Source organism: Dreissena polymorpha, chromosome 6 (assembly GCF_020536995.1).
Source record: "Dreissena polymorpha isolate Duluth1 chromosome 6, UMN_Dpol_1.0, whole genome shotgun sequence".
Classification (NCBI taxonomy): Eukaryota; Metazoa; Mollusca; class Bivalvia; order Myida; family Dreissenidae; genus Dreissena; species Dreissena polymorpha.
The window spans coordinates 33,574,114-33,597,129 of NC_068360.1; the positions used below are offsets into that span (position 1 = coordinate 33,574,114).

General features: G+C 36.4%; 1 protein-coding gene across 2 annotated transcripts in view; it reads left to right on the plus strand.

Annotated features, from left to right (window-relative positions):
• Positions 1–6,274: 6,274 nt before the first annotated feature.
• The window catches only part of LOC127834759 (solute carrier family 23 member 1-like), a 29,842-nt gene continuing 13,100 nt past the window's right edge, over positions 6,275–23,016 (plus strand). Inside the window, exons 1-6 of one of the 2 annotated variants that reach the window (XM_052360792.1) lie at positions 6,275–6,406; positions 8,024–8,093; positions 9,891–10,036; positions 19,056–19,166; positions 21,013–21,179; positions 22,514–22,644. In XM_052360792.1, the coding sequence (XP_052216752.1) occupies positions 8,054–8,093; positions 9,891–10,036; positions 19,056–19,166; positions 21,013–21,179; positions 22,514–22,644 (595 nt within the window). In that variant the 5' untranslated portion in view covers positions 6,275–6,406; positions 8,024–8,053. Of the gene's footprint in view, positions 6,407–8,023; positions 8,094–9,890; positions 10,037–16,877; positions 16,954–19,055; positions 19,167–21,012; positions 21,180–22,513; positions 22,645–23,016 lie in introns of those variants that run through there. The other variant, XM_052360793.1, reaches the window with a different exon arrangement.

A 23,016-nucleotide genomic window follows, 5' to 3' on the forward strand; every position in this document is an offset into this window, starting at 1 on the left:
AGCGTATACGTACCTTAAATTAATATTCCTTAGTTGAGCTCAACCGAGTAATGAAGATGGACTGATCAACCTCCTGCGATTTACTCCTCTTCCATTATTTTTTTACGTGTTGGATTATGCGCGTCGAAGGTCATTGCGTAAGAATCTTTCCATAAGAAAGACCGATAACAAGAGATGCCCTGATAGCCAAAAGTTGCATTGGTTGACATGTTTTTAGGTCATAAACATGTTTTAAAACCTTCTTTTGTGAGAATATACAGCGAAATCTTCAATTCTATTGCCCGTATCTTCTACTCGAACAAAGGGCTCGAATCGGTTCACCTTTTCAGAATGTCCTGCCATTTTCATCACCAAGAGAGATCTGTTCAACCACATGGTCCGTATGATCATGAATCACTCCCAGATTTCAGTCATCTGCCCTTGGTGCTACAGTGAATGTTCCTGAGAGTTTCGCCACGTTCAAGACCTGCCTCAGCATGTGAACGGCCAGCATCCATCCATCTTCCATGGTCTGCCACCTAAATTTTTCTTCACCATGAACTGTTTTTTCTATGCCCGGAATCCTTATGCCTACCTCGCCATCAACCCAAACATATCCCCCTACGACTCTGAAGAAGCCAGTGCTACTCGAGATGCGGTAGATTGTTGGGCTTCTGACCGCACCCTTGGAGCATCCCAGTGGTGTGCCGGTTGGTCACTACTCCCAGACTCCCCCAGCATTCGTCCAACAAAACGCCCCAGATAGAACTCTAACTTCACCATCAGATGCATCACCATCACCAGCGCCAACATCATCGTCTACATTACCACAGAAGTCGAAGTCTTCATGATCAGGATAAAGGAATCCGGAATCACAAGTCCTGGTGTAACGACACCTCTTCTCCACAAAATGATGTATACAGATGCCCATTTCACACCACCCTCCTGACCATGGACTCGGTTGCCTCATAATTCACAACACCGAGAACCCATCATCAACTCCTCAGAAATAACAGACACATAGCTTCACTCGATTATGACACCACAATATCGTTTGTTCGCACCAACGGAAGAAGTCACCTCAGCACCATCATCCGCAAGACAATCATAACCACTCAGAGCAACATTGGGAACCATCACGGAATCAGCCACCAACCAGCAATTGAAGACCACTGTGACGGCCACATCCTCCACAACCACGGTCATAGCAGCTAATAGTACTCCTCCAACAGACCAGCCATCACCCACTGAACCACCGACAACCGCTCAGCAGACACCAGCATCATCACTATGCCCATCTTCGTCAACATCACTCAGATCCCACCTATATCTTTGGACGACAAGACATACACATTATCCACACACGACTCAGGCAACTGGACCGCAGAAAAACCATATTACAATCCAGAATAAACTGACTCGAGAATCCTTCCGACCTCAGCAACACCCTCATACGAACACGAGCCCGCCCAAACATCACCTTACTCACCACAACACACCTATCACCCAACCATGACCATGCTCAACACGTACCCCGACTGCACGCCTACATACAAACCTACCTACACCCCCACACACAGACCCACCTACAACCCACGAGCCAAACCATATACATCCCAACAGTCATTCAGTCGTCAGCAAAAATGGCAGAGAACCTCCTTCTCGATGGCGAGATGCCGTTCCTTCCTCCAGGACGACGTCAATGGACCTCTGTACCATAAGAATCTGTTTCTATCACCCCTTTTCTCAAATGGCCTCCCACGAATTGGACATCTTTCATTTCAGACTTGAAAGCCTTTGCCGCTGAATATGCCGCAAATCTCCTTGAACAAGCGACCGGCTTCCATCCCATGGAAAGGATCCTTCTTCGCCTCAAATTCAACTTTTTGGTGCTCCCGGGAACCATTCTCCAAGTCTCTTCTCTTAAAGCCAAAATGTTAGTCATGAACTATGAAGTCGTTCGGCGAATTGCCATCAATCAAAATCCAGAGCCCGAGTCCAGCAAACTACAACTCATCAACTCCTTCCCCTCTACAACCACGACCAGACCTTCCATCCTCTATGAACTTCACTACATTCCTCTGCGCCTCAATACCGAGTCAACCAACAAGCCCAATGCCCCTGCAAAACATAGCAAATGAACTATTATGTGTATTAAGTACTCATATGACATGCGTAAAAGTTTATGCATAATATTAAATCAAGTCCTATCATATTATTCATCGTATCCATCCAAGCCATCCAGTTTGCCAGTTTGATTATTGCACAATTACCCGTTTGATTGTAATGCAGTTAATTAACGGGGGTCTGTCCCGGAGTCACGGGGACTTATTTTGGGAAAGCATGTTCTAAAAAGGTGCGAAATCTGTCAACCTAATATGCAATAATCTGACACCTATTCACTAGCCTGCTGACTTCTCAAGATTCGCTTTTAGTTCACGTTCAACTGGCGCCGGTTAAACTACCGGGAATGCTCCTTCAATATGTCTGAAAAGTTAATTAAATAACCAGAATTTGTAACTACCCGTTTCGTTGTATTACAATCTAGGCTTCTTCTTTGTTTGATCGCAGATCTTTAATTAACATGTTTATTAATAGATTTATTAATCGCTACGAAAATATCCACCAATAAACATTGTTTAATGATAGAATAGATCTTTGCTTTTAATAACTACGACAATTAAGCCTTTTCTTTTCAGCGTAAATACAATATTTCCCGCATTAATGATTGCCACATTGGGCGCTTATTACACTTAAACTGTTGAATTTATACATTTTTGAGAATATTTGCTTTGAACCGGTGATTTAATGACTTTAACATTAATTTAAGAATTTGATTACCTCAAAGATTAGCTTTATTACATCGGTCATTTAATTATATAAAGCAATATTCTGTACCACCAAAGACATAATACACAAGCAAGTTACGTTCATTTGATTTTATAACCGTTAAAATTGTTCGATTCTATCTACACCCTACTGACGATCCCGATACAGACGAAATATTCGATGTACCTAGCCTTTGGTCACGTGATTGAAATCTCGTCTCCGCCGGGTGAAAATTAGCGAAAACCTGATAAAATTTATCTATGGTTGTACGGTGGCACTTAGGTGACATCACCGCTCAAAAAACAAAAAACAGGAAAACACAAGTTTTATTTTCCCGTCTCCAAAAAAATTAACTCGGGGAAACACAAAATAAGTCTGTTTTGAGGAGTAATTTTTTTCTGGAAACTGGAATTGTGTTTTTCCGACTTTTTTTGGAGCGGAAGACACAAAAAAAGACGGGAAAACACATGTTCTGTTTTCTTTTTTCCCGAGTCAAAAAAAAAATAATCGTGAAAACAGACTTCTTTTGTGTTTCCGCGTGTTAATTCATTTAAGGGCTACGCCCTCGTGGTTTAATTTCTACGCATCGGAACTCCATACCGTTGGCCATTACCGCAATAACCAACGGTTACTCGTCGATTATTTCTCAAATAATAGTCAATAAACGCAGGATTAACTGAGTTAACAATGTATTTATTTACAATCTAATGCACAAATTTTTTTAAACAAGTTATTATTATCATTTTAGCTCATAATGTCATTTAACAACCCCTCATTAACTTCATGTGTATGTAAAAGCTGAGATACATGAATAAACCTGTTTCTACGGTGGCATAGAGGAGACATTCACTCCTCTTTTTTTAAATTGCACTCTTCTTTTTTCTATTTCGTGGCCACGAGTTAGCTTAGTCGGGATCTCGAGATCACGAAATAGAAAAAGCACTCCTCTTTTTTATATCTCGTGGCCACGACATAGCTAACTCGTGGCCACGAGATAGAAAAAAGAGGAGAGCAAAACTAAATAAAAGCGGAATGCAATTAAAAAAAGAGCAGTGCAGTAAATAAAGGCAGAGTGCATTAAATAAAAGAGGAGAGCATTTTCGTCATCTCGAGATCCCGACATAGCTAACTCGTGGCCACGAGTTAGTCAGCCAATCAAATACTATCTTGTTTCCTCAAATTAATAAGCCAATGAAAACGTCACAAAAGCAAAGCTTGGATATAACATAACATACTACTATTAGTACTACTATTACTTCTACTACTTCTGTTGCTGTTTTTGTTGCTGCTACTACTACTACTGCTTCTACTACTACTACTTCTACTACTACTACTACTACTAGTACTACTACTACTACTTCTACCACTACTACTACTACTACTACTTCTACTACTACTACTACTACTACTACTACTACTACTACTACTACTACTACTACTACTACTACTACCACTACTACTACTGCTACTATTACTACTATCGCTGCTTCTGTTACTGCTCCTCCTCCTCCTCCTCCTACTACTACAGCTACTGCTACTGCTGCTGTTGCTAGTAGTAGAAGTAGTAGTAGAAGTAGTAGAAGAAGTAGTAGTTGTAGTAGTAGTCGTCATCGTCGTCATAGTAGTAGTAGTAGTAGTCGTAGTCGTACGACGGTCGCCGTCCGGTCGTCAATCGGTCTGTCGTCCATCAGTCGTCCATCGTCGGTCGGTCGTCGGTCGGTCGTCGGTCGGTCGTCGGTCGGTCGTCGGTCGTCCTCCGAAAGTGGTCCGTCAGTCGGCCATCGGGCGTCCTCCGTCGGTCTTCAGTCGGTCGTCCCTCGTCCAAACATCGGTCTTCCGTTGGTCGTCCATCAGTCGTCCATCGGTCGGTCGTCGTCCATCGTCCGTCGGTTGGTCGACGGTCGGTTGTCCATTGGTCATCCGTCGTCGTCCGTTGTCGTCGTCGTCGAAGTGGTTGTCGTAGTAGTTGTAGCAGTAGCAGTAGTAGTAGTAGTAGTAGTAGAAGTAGTAGTAGTAGTGGTAGTGGTAGTAGTAGTAGTATAAGTAGTAGTTGTAGAAGTAGTAGTGGTAGCAGTAGTAGTAGTAGTAGTAGTAGTAGTAGTTGTAGTAGTAGTAGTAGTAGTAGTAGTAGTAGTAGAAGTAGTAGTAGTCGTCGTCGTCGGCGTCGTCGTCTTTTTCGTCGTCGTCGTCGTCGTCGTCGTCGTAGTAGTAGTAGTAGTTGTAGTAGTAGTAGTAGTAGTAGTAGTAGTAGTAGTAGTAGTAGTAGTAGTAGTAGTAGTAGTAGTAGTAGTAATAGAAGTAGTAGTAGTAGTAGTAGTAGTAGTAGTAATAGTAGCAGCAGCAACATCAGCAACGGTAGTAGTAAGAGTAATAGTAGTACTAATAATAGTATGTTATATCAAAGCCTTGCTTTTGGGACGTTTTCATTGGCTGATAAATTTGAGGGAACAAGATAGTATTTGATTGGCTGGCTAACTCGTGGCCACGAGTTAGCTAAGTCGGGATCTCGAGATGACGAAATTTCTCTCCTCTTTTATTTTATGCACTCTGCCTTTATTTACTGCACCGCTCTTTTTTTAATTGCACTCCGCTTTTATTTAGTTTTGCTCTTCTCTTGTTTCTATCTCGTGGCCACGAGTTAGCTATGTCGTGGCCACGAGATAGAAAAAAGAGGAGTGCTTTTTTCTGTTTCGTGATCTCGAGATCCCGACTTAGCTAACTCGTGGCCACGAGATAGAAAGAAGAGGAGTGCAATTTAAAAAAAAGAGGAGTGAATGTCACCTCTATGCCACCGTATGTTTCGCTGTTGTCATGCAAGTTGCATAATACGAAAACGTAGCTTACCTGTTAACGATGTGATACATCCGCTTACGGCGGATATTTAACGGTTTAACTTTAACACCAAACCAAAGAATTTGCTTGAACCGATTTATTGCACGATTTTAAACAACTGTAAGTATTTAAAAATGTATTTACATGTTTCAGATATTATACATGTGGTATAGTTTGAAAATATGCAGTTTAAGGATTTGTATTGGTGTGTGTGTGTGCAGTAGAATGTCATTGACAAATTAAGTCGGTAGTGAGTTTTCATAAATACTCGATGTTTCGCTTGACTGCCTTCCGAAATAAACATAAATGGTTTAAACAAGTTAACACAGAGCTTACTCATTTCTTGTTTCAATAATTTGGAGAGCGTTAAATTGTACTTATTTTACAATGACAATTACGGATCGCACTTATATATAAATATTTCTTTATTTATATCGACTGCTTTAACTTTCAGATATATATTGACATTACATTGAGAGAAAAAAAGATGCAGAAGTGCATTGCGTCGTTAAACATTCTTGTGAGGTAGAATAAACGTTTGCATAAAACTCACAAGCTGACGGTTTAAAGGGTTAAAGGGCATGCGAAAGAAACATGTCATGCGTGACCGTCATTCGTGTGTTATTTTGGCAGGTGTTATGTAGGCTGATGACGAAATTTTGCTACTATATAACGTTCGGCGGTTCGGTTAATTAGCATGAACCATTAGTTTTTTGTAAACACTCGACGTTTGTCTAGCTTCGCGACCCATTTTGCTTCTACTTAGGTAAGTGCAGCGAAATGATTTCTTCTATAACCGATATGGGATATGTTTTGTAAATACGGTTTGTAAAACATACACAATATTCATTATACAAGTATAATGTTGCACACTATATTTTGTGTTATGAATATAATATGTCATACGTTGTGATGACATAGTCGTATATTTTTACGGCATCTTAAATATAGCTGAAGGTTTTAATACCCATTCCTTTTTTATATTTTTCAAAGCAAATGTCTTAAAACCCATTTCTATTATAAACTGAAGCACCTTAACCAAAACATCGGAAATGCATGTGTCAACGTGGTTAAGAAAATGTAAAATACAGTTAAAAAAATTCCATATATGGTTTTTGAATGAAAAAAACAACTATTTCGAATGTGTCATTTCTCAGCTTTATATGATTGAAAGACATGTTCCATTTGCTTTGGGTGGCAATACATTTAAAAAGTCAACTGTCATTGTGTAATTAGGCTGTTAATTGCATTTATAAGACAATCAAAAACTTTGAAATGATACCATGTATCCAGTTGAAAAATTAGACATGTTAAAGTAGTGTAAAGTAGTGTTATAAAGTCGGGGAACATAATTGTTAAATACCTGGTAAACGTGAACCATGGAGTCTTTTATTTATATATAGGTAAACACACATGCTGTACCTAACAATAAATCAGCGTTTAAATGACGGAGGTAGATAGATTTAGAACTAAACAAGTGTCAAGATTTATTAACAAACAAATGTTTCATCTAACGGTCAACCCGTTTTTACGGTTTCATAGAGGTGACATACACTCCTCTTTTATCCATCTCGTTCCCACGACATACTGCTCGAGGAAACGACTTAATAACTCGTGGGAACGAGTAAGCTATGTCGTGAGAACGACTAATTAAATCGAGGGAACGAGATAGACAAAAAGAGGAGTGCACAACTAAATAAAAGACGAGTGCAATGAAAAAAGAGCTATGCAGTAAATTAAGGAAGGATGCATTATCTTTATTTTCATTGAATTCGATGCCTTTCTTCAAAAGATGTCATGGGAAGACTCATTACGACAGACATGGGCGGTTAAACCCATTTCTATGACATTAATATACCCTCGCTGTAACCAGAGTCACTCGTTCGGTCGGTCGTTTCGTCCTCAGTTATTGATACATTCTTGAGTGATATGCCCTTCCACATTTCTAACAAAGCGATGCGGGATCTTGCAAAAACTGTTGTGACAAAAGTCAAGATGATAACACATTAAATGCTGTTGTTTTTCCCATTAAAAATAAAATATCCGGTCATGTTCAGTTCAATTGCAAATAAATTATCGATAAAATCTATACTGTCACAATTCTCAAATTTAATATTGAGTTCCAGTTTGAGTAAAAGAGGCTGATTGAAGGAACTATAGACGCTACTTTTTGTGCAAATAAATGTTGTATTTTAGGCAATGAAGTATATGTTGTAATTCTTGTCCGTTTCCGTGTTTTTAATGGAAATATGAACACAACTTGCAAGACAATCGTTTGCGGAGCAAAAATACGTATATAAAACGCAATGATGTGTTGTTTAACCCTCCTTTTAACAATACTTTATCAAACATGTTTCTGATTTTATAAACGGTTTAATTGCAGATATTGAATCGCAGCCCTTCAAACTTAGCTATGACTGGACATGTAGCAAAGGATGGACGGACGGATCCTGGTAAAAACATGTTTTATCACAATTATGAGGAAAAATAATTGTTTGTTTATGTAGGTTATCATATTTCTTATAACAACTGTTCAGATAACAAAGTCCATTATCAAGAGCTGAATTAAAGATCAATAATGTCTACCGAAACCAATATTTAAATATCTGTATGCATTTTATGTTTTTCTCCGCCGTTTGTTTACAATTTTAAAAGAATACTCGTAATAATATCTATAAAAGAAAACGTCATTTCACAGATGTTGAGCGCAACATATTTGACACTCCCAACCGTTTACTGTATTATTTTAAATCAAATATATAAGAAGTTTAAAAGAAACATCAAAAGTTTTTGTTCAGTACTTGAAAAAATGATGTAGTAATTTAAAACCGCTGAAAATTTCCTTTAAAACCTCTAGACATCGAAGGAAAAAGAAATTTACTATCACCAATAGCTCAATGTAAATATTTAGTGTAATATTGTCACCGCTCTTAATTAAAAACTTTAAGATGTGTGTGATCAAATAATCGTTACTCTGGTTGTTATTACGTTCATAATAATCCACTTCGTGATTAATGGTTTCAGGTGAACTATTCGGATGTTTTTGCAATTTGCGTTTGTCATGAAATATGGTAATATATGTTCACATCGACACATAAAGTTAAACTGCGATAGCAGAATTTAATTTAAATACTTGAACCAACGGCTGCGAGGATACGAACCGGGCTCTACTGGATGTAAAGGCTATTTCGTTCTGACTTCTCGACCATCCAAATGTATAGTACATCGTGCATTTAACTTTATGTATTTGATTTTCGTATGTAACATAGGAAAACATAAGATATAATCCTAATTATTTCTAATTTACACGTTCGCAATGCTATTTCGCTCCTTTGTGTATGTACTATTTTCCTACGCCGAGGTCTATGATGGGTTTTGACATAGATTTATAGAGATTATTTTGCAGCGAGAGAATTAAATGAATAATTCAATAACGCATTTTTTTAATTTCAGTTAATGAAAACTTTAAACAATGGTTTAATGCCCACCAATAATTGTTGCATACACTTCAAGATAATTGTGTATCATTATAAGTTGTCTATAAAAGTTTCTACTATATTAAAAAACACTAGTACTGAATATTACAATAAACATTTTTAGTGATTGCGCTCTATTAACAAAATGGTGCATTTATTCTTATCATGAAACAATTATTATATTCAGCCTATATAAGCGCTCTATACATTGTCATTTCAAAGTTCTAGTTCAGTGGACCGATGTCAAGCAAAATTTAAAAATGGATGTTGAGCTCGCGTATTTCTTCCTTTCGAAGGCGTTCAATAATTTTGGAATTATATTTAAGAACTTACGGTACTTTGTATATCAATAAATATAAGCTGACGCGTGTTCTGTGAACTATTTATAAGTATTCCTTGCATCATAAACTTCTCCATTAGATGTTGTCAAATCTTTAAATTATATAAACTTCTAACCTTTCAATAAATTCAAATAAACTTAAAATAGTTGATGACATTAAATTTTAACGAGTATGTACACGGGTTATTGTTGTTTTGTTTTGTTTTTTGTTTTGTTTTCCTGACCAATTCGTTCAAAAGTTTGTGTCCGTGAATAACTTATATTTAGTTTTTGTATGGTGAAAGCATTGGCCCCTATATTAACGCCATTGTCGTGTTTAGGTACTTTCATGTTTTATATGAGATAAACAGAACGTTTTGTACTTGTTAAACGTTGAACCGTAGTCATTTAGACCCAATTCGCGAAAGTTGAAGCATAATGTTATTTTCTTGAAGTTGACAATCGTCTTAAGTCTCCTTTGCGACAACATGGTATCGACAACAGGGCCTTTTCAAGTTTCATGGACCAGTCTGGAGACAGCAACAAGGGCAATGCCTCTGCAGTCGTCAAAACATGCGTGGAATCTAAACCTGGTGAACAAGTAAGTGTGCTACCTGCTCGTAAGACGCCGATGAAATACAACCCAATAAGTAGACCTGAGCCAAAACGAGGAGCACTAATAAAACATAGAAATAGAAAATAATAAATGTTAACTGAATGAAGATCTAAATTTGGACCCTTTCTTTAAATATATAGGAACAATTTCCCTCCAGAAGAATGTTCAACATAGAAATTAATGTCCTCTAGACTTTTATTTAATGCATATGACCACTTGCCTATAAAAAAGGGACAAGATACATACCAAACAACGTCATGAATAATGGAGTGATTAAAGCTAGGGTCACTGCCTTGGAAACGTTAATACAAAGAATCAGGCGCTTAAACCTGTTGATGACTTGCCTTAAATGACCCTTTCCCCAGAATGTATCACAATAAACACAACTATCAACCTCACAGGTTACAAATATAGTATGCTGTTTCAAAGTGCCATAGATTAGTTCATGTGAACCCGTAATGGACTCAAATAATGTTATGTTGTTTCGTAATAGTTGTTCTTCTAGCATATCATGCGGATTTCAGGAAATCTTATTGATTGTTATAGTTTAATATTTAAAAAAATATTCATATTATTTTGGAGATTGTTAGCTTGCTATTTCAAATGAATTTATAAACTGAAATTAATCTTAAATTATCTATTTCTTCCTATATCAATCAAAATACTAAATTTTACTTCGTTTAATGTTATTTGTGTAAATCGTGGCTTGTGTGAGAAATTGTGATCTTATATCTATTAGAGCTTGTACACATATCTTAAGGGTCTCTCTGGAAAAGGGAAAAGATAACACTAACCAATGACGTCAACGTTCAGTTAACGCACTTAGTCCAATAACAAACACGTATGCAAATAAGCAATACTGTACCTCTCTTAAAGTCGATCTCTTCAAATTTAAGATTTTTCTGATAATGATAATGATTTTTTATTTAGCTGAACCTTATGTCAGCTAAATATCTACTATGTGCATAAACAGTATCACACTATTGCTCGGAAGTGTTTTGCTATCGACGACTGGAGACAGTTCCTGCAACTCCGCGCGTTTCCATTTCGAGTGGGGCTTCAATGTGGTACTGTATGTGGGCCGGGTTAGAAAGGCTGCCCTGTAAACTTATGTAGATCAGCATAATTACATTGTATTTCGCCGAGACAGCGATATTCCTTGTTATTCGTTCAATTACCACCGGAACAAACGATCTTTCCAGTGCTTACGTTCAATTCATTCAGCACGCGTGTCTGTTGCTATGACACATGCTTTGCGAAGAGAACGCGCCAAATAGCAGCAAAGATAAAGTTAATTCTTCCGAACAGTCGGATATACTTTTTTATCATTGATAGTGATATTGCATTGATTGCATTAAGAGGACCAATTAATTATCATGAACCAAATTGAATATAGGTAAAAACACTATGGCATTATGTTATTTACCATAGTCTTATCTCAGCTAATTGTACTGTTTCACAGTTTCGCCGTTTAGGGCTTGAAATCATAATTCTAATAAATGCAATTTCATAAAAGGAATATTAGGTTTGTATCGATACAAATTTGGCATTCTGTTGAACTCTGCAACCATACATGTTGGTAGAATACTATTTGTGTAAAATGTGAAGAATATTGAAACTTCAAGTCACCAAAAGACCTTTATTTTAGGAAGTTGACCTATACAAGAAAGAACTATACGTTCGGCATCTTACGACAGCGACAGTACTCATCGCGTTGGAACGGTCCATGAAAAGCATTACGCGGTTTAACCCATTTATGCCTAGCGTCTCGAAAAAAGGCCTTGGCAAACAGCGTAGACCCAGATGAGACGCCGCATAGGGTCTGCGCTGTTTGCTTACAGGAATTTCTGTAAGAAATATTCTAAATATTAAAATTAATATACTAGACATCCCTAATTTTACAAAAAAAAAATGATCGAATTAAGAAGGATGGGAAAGTCCACTAGGCATAAATGGTTTAAACCAATGGGAAGGCGTGCCTGGCCTAGCACTTAACTTGCAATTAATCGTAAAACACTAAACTGTTCAGACATGGTTATTGCCATTAAACAACAATAACAAAAACATATTATATAAAATTATTAACAATTTATTATTCACCAGCGCAATTTATTTGTTATTTCCGTATATTTTTATAACGAAATTTTCCGTGGTAATTTAACGGGAAACGAGATTGGTACATTTCATTTCCTAAATTTAAACAAGCAATCAAATAAATATATGTATAAATATGTCATTAACGTAGAGGACATTTTCAATCAACCATAACTATCTTAAGGAACTGGTTTCAAATGTTATTATTTTCAAAGAATTGCATATTTTATCTTGTTTACAACAGTCGTTAAGAAGAAGTCTCAACTGTTCTTAAACGAGTCATGTTTGTTATTAAATTTAATTCCTAAAATCGGAACTGACACATCTTGGGACACGCTAATGATTAATACAGTTGGGATATTCTAAAATCATTTACTACTAAGATCGATCATATATGTAATATCATTGAATTTTAAATGGGATTTATATGTAAGATGAAAATATGAATCACTTAATATCGTGAACTTTAAATTATTTATAATTTTAGTATTTAAGAATATGCAATGTATGTATTATATTATTTAACAATTATTCGTAGCCATTCAGAACCTACGGGTATTCTTTAACTTCTAAAAAATTATTCAACGGTAATCGAAATTGAAAACGTCCTACATAATGAAGGAAGATCACTCTTTGCCTCTTAGTGCATCGGTTACTTCCCATGTTGGTAAATGACACAGAAATTAATTTATTCATATGCATAAAATTAATTTTCAATCATATCATTGACCCAGTGAGATATTCTGCTTTGTTTTGCAGTTCAAAAGTGATGAGTACAAAGAGAAAATTTTTGTTTATATTTGATTGGATTGTAAGAAGAAAAACAAACAGGAGATGATTCCTAAAAATACAAATCAAAACAAATCGCCGTTACGTTTCTGCCTGTAAAAGTGATTTTCTAACGATTGCCATCCCTTTATTGATCTTCAATCCAAGTTTTGTATCTGATTGTGTCAGCGTACACTGTGTCATCTTAATCGGGGAACCAGAATGTCAATTTAACTAACAATCGTTAACTATATGAAAACTAAGTGGAGTGCATTAAATGTTTTGTTTTCCTGACCAATTCGTTCAAAAGTTCAGAGGCGTATTTAGGTGGGGGGCTAGGGGGCTAAAGCCCCCCCCCCCCCCCAGCTGGCTGGCTAGATACGATTTTAAAAAAATGAGCCCCTTACAGTTTCAATCCACTTGTGTATTTCCTGTCATTTGCCCCTAATTAGGCCATAAACAGCTGTCGATTTGTGTGATTAGCCCCAGGCATGTGTGCAGACGATCTAACCTTCGCCAGCTAAACTGCACGCTTCATTGACCGTAAGTGAAAAACTGCGCTATTTGATAGGCTAAAGGAGATACATTCAACAGAACATAACAGAACTTTATTTTCACCCACGTATATAAGAAATACAATATTGGCAATATAACAAAGTACAATATTAAGTACAATGTTTAGACTTCCTATATTTTTTACAACAACAACACATGTTATATAGTGAGAGTGGGGGTATGAACGGTAGAATTAATTATATATATATACCGGTATACAAGATATTGAATTTGTAGAATGAAGCAACACCAATACTCATACATAGTTGTTATTGCCAACTAATGAAATTCATCGATACATTAGCTATAGGTAAATTTTTACAACTGGCTGCCGCCTGGGACTTATGAAAAACAATATTTCAATTTGTACCAATTAAAGAGTTTAGACGAACGCATTGGACAATCATCATTATATTTTCGGTAAGTTTGTGTCCGTGAATAACTTATATTTAGTTTTTGTATGGTGAAAGCAACGGTGGCTTCATTGGAAACAGAATGCATGCAATTAAAACACTTCGATGAAGAAAATTAACAAATTGTGAGTGTTTTGAAAGAAAAAAAGTTAATGCTTAGCTGGTATACGAAATGTACACCAATAGAACCTTTTCACAATCCCGATATTGAGTACTGTAGGAGTTGTCTTTCTTCATAAAACGAATCGAGAACGAGGCTGCACACTTGGATGCATCATAATGTTAAGTTGATAAAATTTATAAATGTTTCAATATTTGTTTTACATTGTATTTGTTGTATGACGTTTCACACTTGAAGGAACTTAATTTTGTATATTTTGATATTTTTTTCAATTATTGTTTATATTAAAAATATATTTAACGATCACAATATAGCCACTTTTGCAAACGTAACTGTGATGAACTCATGATGTTGTTTATTAATGATACTATTTTAGATAATAATTCTACGATTGTCAAAGCAAATTGATAATGGTCTATTTTATTGAAGTTTACAGAATTAATGCGCAAAAGCAAAGAGAATAAAACTTGGGTCTGGTAAGTTTTGGCAATAAGCATAACATATATGAGTCGCGTTCTGAGAAAACTGGGCTTAATGCATGTGCGTAAAGTGTCGTCCCAGATTAGCCTGTGCAGTCCGCACAGGCTAATCAGGGACGACACTTTCCGCCTAAACAAGATTTTCGGTAAGACGGGACTTCCTTCAAACGAAAAATATCATAAAACGGAAAGTGTCGTCCCTGATTAGCCTGTGCGGACTGCACAGGCTTATCTGGAACGACACTTTACGCACATGCATTTTGCCCAGTTTTCTCAGAAAAAGACACATATATATACTGTGGAATCACTTGAATTGGCAGGGTTCATATTTCACGCAATTGCACTTGCTTACATTTGTGAACTGTCTTATATTTGCGACCATGGGCCATATGTTCTTTTTATAATGTAATGTTTAAATCAGGCGTGCCGATGCCTTAATCAATAATTATGTCAACTTGTGAAAACAACTTTAAGCTCTACAAACTGTTGATTAAAAAAAAAAAATTAGTAAATCATTGTTTTTCCAAGTATTGAAACACAAGGTCAATTCTACTGACTGCACTTTTAAATGTTAAAACAAATCAAATTATGCGTAGATTGCATTGCAAAGTCATGATTGATCACATTCAATCAGTCGAATGTAAAAACAGATCGCTGTTTGTTGTTGTAAACAATTTTTTTGTCAAAAGTCGCCATGACCTCTGTAATGCATATTAATGAACGTGAACTCTTACGGCACTAACTGGTATTCTAACAAGGCACGTGCCAAATTTCATATAAACAAAGAAGAAAATAGGCTATGGGCTATTCTGCAATAATTATGGGCGGAGCTTATACACTGAAAGCACGCGCTGTAACTAAACAAGACATGCCGATATTTTTCCACCAGCGTAATAATCCGGTATTTCATGAATGAAAGTATTGAGGGCGGAGACCTGATCGACAGAACAGCCGAAAGTTTTTTTTATGGGCGGAACTTCACATAAAATAGTACACAAGAACAATAAGATACATTGTATAAATCTTTAGTTAAAACCTTGTTAGAATCGAAATAATTCGCACTCGTGATTTAATCCCTACGCATCTAAACTTCCGACTGTGGGTTATTCGACACCAAAACTATGACGTACACGAATTATTTCTTAATTATACCATGTTCATTACGTTATTGACATGTGTCATCTTAAACTTGGGACCCAAAAGGACACATTATATTGACAAAGTGGCCCTTTGTTCATACCAGTTTATGATTTATAAGACATTGTTTGGCAGTAAAACGTCGGCTGCGAGTCTCGCAGAACGAATTCTATTCTAAATTGCATTGTTTTTCATTTGCGACACTTTTTTTTATAATGAAATTTATAATAACATTTAATGTATTATTTAATTATGTTTATAAAAAAGGAAAGTTAATGATTATTTATATATAATTAACGTAAAATTACCGGTATATATACATGCAGACGGTAGTCAGAACTAACGAACTGCACATCACCGCGAGCCTCGGTTTGAATTCATCGATAAATTATTGCGTGATGACACTCGCTAAAATAGGGAATATGAAACGCGTCTATCGAACTATTATAACTATGGCGCTCGGCCGTAAAGTGATTACTGTAGTTGGGTTGTTTTTATAATGACATTTTTTTAAGCAACGAAAACGAGAAGCACAATAGTCCCATAATGTGTTCTATGAGACAAATTGTATGTTATTAAACTAAGCGCATACCGAAATACGTATGAAATGTAAAACCTCATGGTAGTAATTAGCGAGCGTTTAGGTATGATCAACAATTCGTGCAGTTCGAACCTGTCATTAAACTAAAATACAAAAAAAGTTTACTTTGCTATAATTGCAATACAAATTCCAAACATGCAAATATATACGCAATTATTTCGTTTTGACCATTTAGACCGATTAGACCTTTAAGGGTTTAAACCGAGAGTCTGTCAATAGTTGTTGTTGTTGTTGCTGTTTTAAAAACGAAGTGTAGCCTATTCACTGTAGCGTTGACGAAATTGTCTGACACCTTCATAAAACTGCCTAGTACAGTTTCCATATTTCTGAATTGGCCTGGGACCTCGAATAGTGCCATTGTTATATTTATTTCGATAAATGTTCATTAGATAAATTTTTGCACGTTCATGTCTTTAATATCGTTCATATTATTAAGTAGGAAAATAGCTCGTCTTAAAAGAATGCCTACGTTCGATTAATCGTATATAGTCGGGTTTAATAGATTTTAATTCATTTAAACGTATTTGCGAAGACGTGTTTTGACACAGAATCGTATTGAAATAGGGAGGTGACCACAAGTTTTGAGTCACGTGATGTTAAGATACCGCCCAATATAACTCACGCAATCCTTGTCGTGGAAAATTAGTCCGTAGGGTTTGTTCTGCTTTAATTGTTCTGACGGTAGCATCGGATTCGGGAGGGTAGTATAGCCTAGCTTATCTGAAACTTGTCGGGTAAGCCAATTTATGTTTGAGTGAGTTGTTTAACTGCATTTGTTCTATGTCTGTTTGTACAAAACATGTTCATTGCGTATTTAGATACAGCCCAGTGCATTTTATCTAATAAAGTGCAATCTTAACTATCGACAGGAAGAGAAATTTGTTTGATCGTGTTGTGATTTGTATTTACCTTAACGCTGTTATACCGCAAATATTAGTGTTAACTGCTACGGTTGCAACGGATTTGATTTGCCGATTATTAGAATTTAACAAATAATTTGATGGAATCCGGATAGTGCAATTTATAATCTCGCCCTTCTTTTATCAAGGCGACAAACGACACACGAAGCGATGAACGATATTTTGCGCGATACTCAAAGCGACGCACCATATTTTGCGCGATACTCAAAGTGACGCACGATATTGTGCGCGACACACGAAGCGACGCGCGATATTTTACGCGATACACGACGCGGCACGCAATATTTACCACGATATATCGACTTTATGGATACTTACACAAGGGCGATATTTCGTGGTACATTCTCGCGTGTCGCGTCGTGTATCGCGCAAAATAACGCGCGTCGCTTCGTGTGTCGCGCAAAATATCGTGCGCCGCTTTGAGTATCGCGCAAAATATCGTGAGTCGCGTCGAGTATCGCGCAAAATATCGTGTATCGCTTCGTGTGTCGTGTGTCGCCCTTGAAGAAGGGCGATATTATAGATGGCACTATCCGGATTACGTACAATTTAACATTTTTTACTATCCAAAATTTCAACTTTATATAAAATTATGAAGCTTTAATAAGAACTACAATATGCAGTTGCTTCTTCTACCTCTTACACTGATAGACCTATAATGGGACAAATAACGTGGACATGCACGTCATTCTAAACGGTTTAAAATACAGCATTTTATCGTCTTTAAAAGTTTATAAATATAAGTGACTGCACAGTTTTTTGAACGACTCGTTCATAAATCGGTTAAATGACGATTTTCAATATAATTGCCTTAGATTTAAAAAAAGAATGTATATAGTATGTTTAAAGAAGCGAAATAACTTTCCTTGCTAAACAAATTTTACCCATTTATGCCTAGCGTCTAGAAAAAGGCCTTGGCAAACAGCGTAGACCCAGATTAGACGCCGCATGATGCTGTTTGCTGAAAAGGAATTTCTGTAAGAAATATTCTAAATATAGAAATAAATATACTAGACATCCCTAATTTTGGAAATAAATTGATCCAATTTAGAAGAATGGGAGAGTCCACTAGGCATTAATGGGTTAAATGTGGGTTAATTTATGTGTAATCATCATTCGAAATTGGTAAAAATCGTAAAGCGTTTGTAACGCTTTTTGTCGAGAATTCGGAACATTCGTGCAGTACGTACCTAGTTTGTATAATTCGAAGGTTAATATTAAACCCAGCGTGACCCATTGGTAGCGCACAAGATTTTACTTCCATGGAACCAGCGTTCGAATCCAGGGGACATAAATATTTAAATATAATCTTTATTATACGAACATCTTTGAACATGACACTTCAAGAAGTTTTGCAGTTTTTATTTTAAAAGGATGCATTTTCCTCTAAATAAACCATAAAAATTAAAGAATAATAGTAGCCCATTGATTGCGTTTAAATTAAATTTGCAATATAAATGTTAGCGCCAAAAGTATAGTGTAACATTCAACTTGGGAAGTCACTTTAAGGTTGCAGGTGTTTGGTCTGCAAAACAATTTACTCAACAGACGGTTAGTGTTCGCATCACCAATCACAAAGAATTAATATGGGCCGTGCTCTATGAAAAGGGTATTTGATCCATGTGCGTAAACTGTCGTCCGTGATTAGCCTGTGCAGTCCGCACAGGCTTTTCAGGGACGACACTTTCCGGATTTTCGCTAAAAAGAGACTTTTTTTGAACGATAAATACCATAAACGCGGAAAGTGTCGTCCCTGATTAGTCTGTTCGCACTGCACAGGTAATCTGGGAAAACACTTTAAGCACATGCATTAAAGCCCCTTTTACAGAGCACGGCCCATATTAAAAAAAAAGATTTATCAACGGTGTATTCAAATAGCGAGCTTTCTCCTATACTGGAAACCGTTTCTTTTGCAGACGCCGAAGGAAAAGAAAAGCAAGAAGATGCAGCAAGCTATTCTGTCGGGGCTGCAATATAAGGTCAATGACAACCCACCATGGATCACCACCATCCTGCTTGGCTTCCAGGTATGAAAATCATCGGACCATTTATTACTATACAATTTACAATCATTGTTTAGCAATATATTTCCAGGTACGAACATTGTAAGACCACTCATGTAGGATCATTGATTTCACATTTTATTGCAAATCAACTCTTAAAAATTATAAATCGCCAGATATGTTTTTTAAAAAAAGTATGTATGTATTTTTACATTAACATTTCAAAATGTGTGAGTGTATTCAAAATTGTCATTATGTAATGAATTATATTCTATTTTGCGGTCTTCACGCATACCCAATTTACAGTCAGTCAACCATCTACGTCTTAACGTGAAGAGAAAATATTATCTCAGATATTTTTTTCAAATCGATTCAGTTGAAATCAAAAATCAAAACACTTTTGGTCTGTTATTTGGAAACCAATGTTTGATGTCGCAACCATTAAAATATTTTTCCAAAATAGGTGTATGTTTAAATGTGGATGATAATTATTAAGGCTATCGTTTATTGAGTAATATGTAGTAAAATTTAACAAAAATACACTCAAATAATGATACATATTTATTTACTGCTTAGTGATGAAATATTTACACATATTTTAGTAGCATTTCCAATAATATATTGGTCAATATTAAATATGTTTCCTGTGTAATGACAAACATGGACTCAGGGTGGTGTGGGCAGTATTTTCTTATTTGGCTATATAGTTAAATGTAACAGTTTTGTCCAATCAATATTAAACTTGCTCAGAGCTTATGTTTAAAAAAAATGTTCGCTGAGTATGAAAATAATTCCGGTCCATTAAAAACGGCTGCCAGATGGTATGCTATATATCCTTTAATGACAATAATGAAATTTTAGAACATATTGAGCAATAGTTTGCATATTGTCATAATTAAATTTGCTCAGATGCATTTAAGCTCAACTGAGCACAACATGCTGATGGGCGGTTTTGTGATCATCGTTTGTCCGTCGTGCGGCGTCAATCGTCCATCGTTAACATTTACCTTTTGATCACTGAATAGGCCATTCTTCATGAAATTGGTCGGAACATAAGCCCCCCTTATATCTAGTTCTGGTTTAAAACTGTGTCAGCAAGGGTCAAAAACAAGGTCACGAGGTAATACTAAATAAACGCGTGTGAATACTATTGATACAATGATGCCTGGTATAGTATTTTATAGCATCATAATAGTCGTTAATATCAGGCAATATTAAGATATGCGTAGCATTACTTGGAATCAACAATACAATACTCATTTCTGTAAAAACGAATCTTATTCACGAAAACCAAAATGTGGATACCACGATGTTATATAGTTACGACACAAAACGCAACAAAAACTATGAAAAACTATTAAATAGTTAAATAATAGTTAAATAATAAGCGAAAGCTCTTTAATTGTCCAATTGTCATGTTAAACGACATACAAAATATTCATGAAGGTCATTTATTTCACCGCGAAATCCCTAAATGCATGTAATTCACTACTTTAACGATCCGCTTCGTTACTACAACCCACGTTGTTGTTGTTATGCCCCCGAAGGAGGGTATATAGTGATCGCACTGTCCGTCCGTCTGTCTGTCCGTCTGTCCGTCACACTTTGCGTTTAGGTTTCGAAAAAAGCTCATAACTTCTTTGTCGCTTCAGATGTAACATTCATATTTGGTATGCATGTGTATATGGACGAGGCCTTTCCATACGCACACAAGTTTGACCCCTTTGACCTTGACCTTGAACTTAGGGTCCGCGTTTAGGTTTCGAAAAATGCGTTTAGGTTTCAAAAAATGCTTATAAACTTCTATCAAAGTGTTTACCGGGGGCATATGCCATCCTATGGAGACAGCTCTTGTTTTTTCTCTTTTCAGCACTACCTGATGCTGCTAAGCTCCAATCTGGCCACTCCGGGCCTTATGGCCTCGATAATATGCGCCGTAAATATTCCAGAAACAATGCACGTGCGTTCCATTTTGCTCGGCAACATGATATTCGCGTGCGGCCTATGCACGCTCGTGCAGACGGTATTCGGGGTGAGGTAGGTAGGAAAATACTCCGAAGAATCGTATTTGTCTTTGTTTTCCACACAAAGTACACTGAAGATTCTAGATGGTTCGTTATAAATGCGTCCCAAATATAATGTTACCCTTTGTGTCGGCACATATTTGTTATGTGCTGGTTTTCGCCCTTGTTTTCTTGTCATATTTAATGATAGATGAAGCGAGGTCGGATACATTTTTAAATTACAACACTGAATTAATTTCATCATATTTTGTGTTCATATGTGATCTTGCCGAATGGTTTTGCAAATAAAACCAAATAAAATCAGATGCAATATTTTCACATTCACTACGTGTTTGTTTGTTTTTTTCAAAAGCAAGGTCGCGTTCCCTCCTGTTTTTGGCAATTATTTGAAAACCATTTAAACAGATGTGTTAAAATCCTTACTAAATGAATATGATTCAATCCACCATTGCTTTTATTTGTGGCAGCTTCATTTGTCATCGTACATGACAACAGTCTATAGGTATATTTTTTATTTTTAGCCCAGGTCCGTATATATAAATACATCTGGCGAAAACCATTATATCCTGTTGTTTGAAGCCTTATATTGACTTTACAATTACCTTTTCCTGATAATGATTATATTTCTGTTCAGGTTATTCTTTTGAATTTTAATAAACGTTTTGCATCGGTCAAATACCGTTTAATTATTTTTTGAAAGTGTGGCCCAGGCCAAACCTTAACTTTTAGATACTTGAAATCTACTTTTGTTTTTCCTCGCTCAAAGGAAGTAATTGTTTCATGCCGACAATGTCCTAACTTGCGACGATGCTTTGCGACTATTCAACAAGCTTGCGCATCTGCTACAAGGCCCTTACGCGCATTTTCGTTTCTTGTTTGTTTTTATTTGTTTGCATGATATCATGTTCCACAAGTAGCCTGTGCCTGATTAAGTGATTGGAATCATATAAAATATGCCATTAATGCAGAGTGAATCTACGAAATAATCACACGTTTTACTCTAATAAGCCTTTTACGAGCATGGATCTACCATTTTATAAGAAAATATGTAGTTATGATTCGTCATTTTTCCAGTTTTTTAAACAGCTGTGTTCGAATTATTTCATTGCATTATTTGCATCCCAAGACCCGACTCTGCACTTTAAAACAACGTTGTGTTGCCACGTAACCCAATAGTAATCGCCATCCAATTACCCAAAAGCTGTGAGTCTTCCTATTAAATATATTGTGTTTCGCTGTAGGCGATTTGAGTACTATGCATTTCATAATTTTCTGATAACCTATTGTACAGTGTCCGGCATTTTCTTTTAAAGGCGAGTATGGCACTAAACATTTCATAATTTTCAGATTACCTATCGTTCAGTGTCCGGCATTTGCTTTCATCGTTCCAATGTTAGCTCTCGTCAAAATTGAACGCTGGTCTTGTCCCGCCTCGTCTTCAGAGACGTCAGGCAACGCCACAAGTAACTTCACACAGCGTAAGCCGATAGCTTAGCTTGCAGCAATCGGGAAGCCTCGGACAATTCCGCCATAACGGCGATCGTCTGTGTGGTGTAGCCCACTGGCCGAAGCGTTCAGAGTGAGCTCGCAGAACTGATTCGAATGCTTCTTTGATATTTTGGCTTTTCGTTGATGTAGTCACCTGTTTAATTATCAGCAAACATTAAACGAAAACAACTCCATATGATATAGGTTTTAGTACATGTAACTCTTTGCAGCATTCAATATTCCTCTCACGTTGCATTGTTAAAACGTATATTCAAATGTTTATATCAATAACCAAACTATAGTATAGTGACATAAAAAAAGTATCTGGGAATTTGAAATTAACTTTAATAATGTACTCTTAT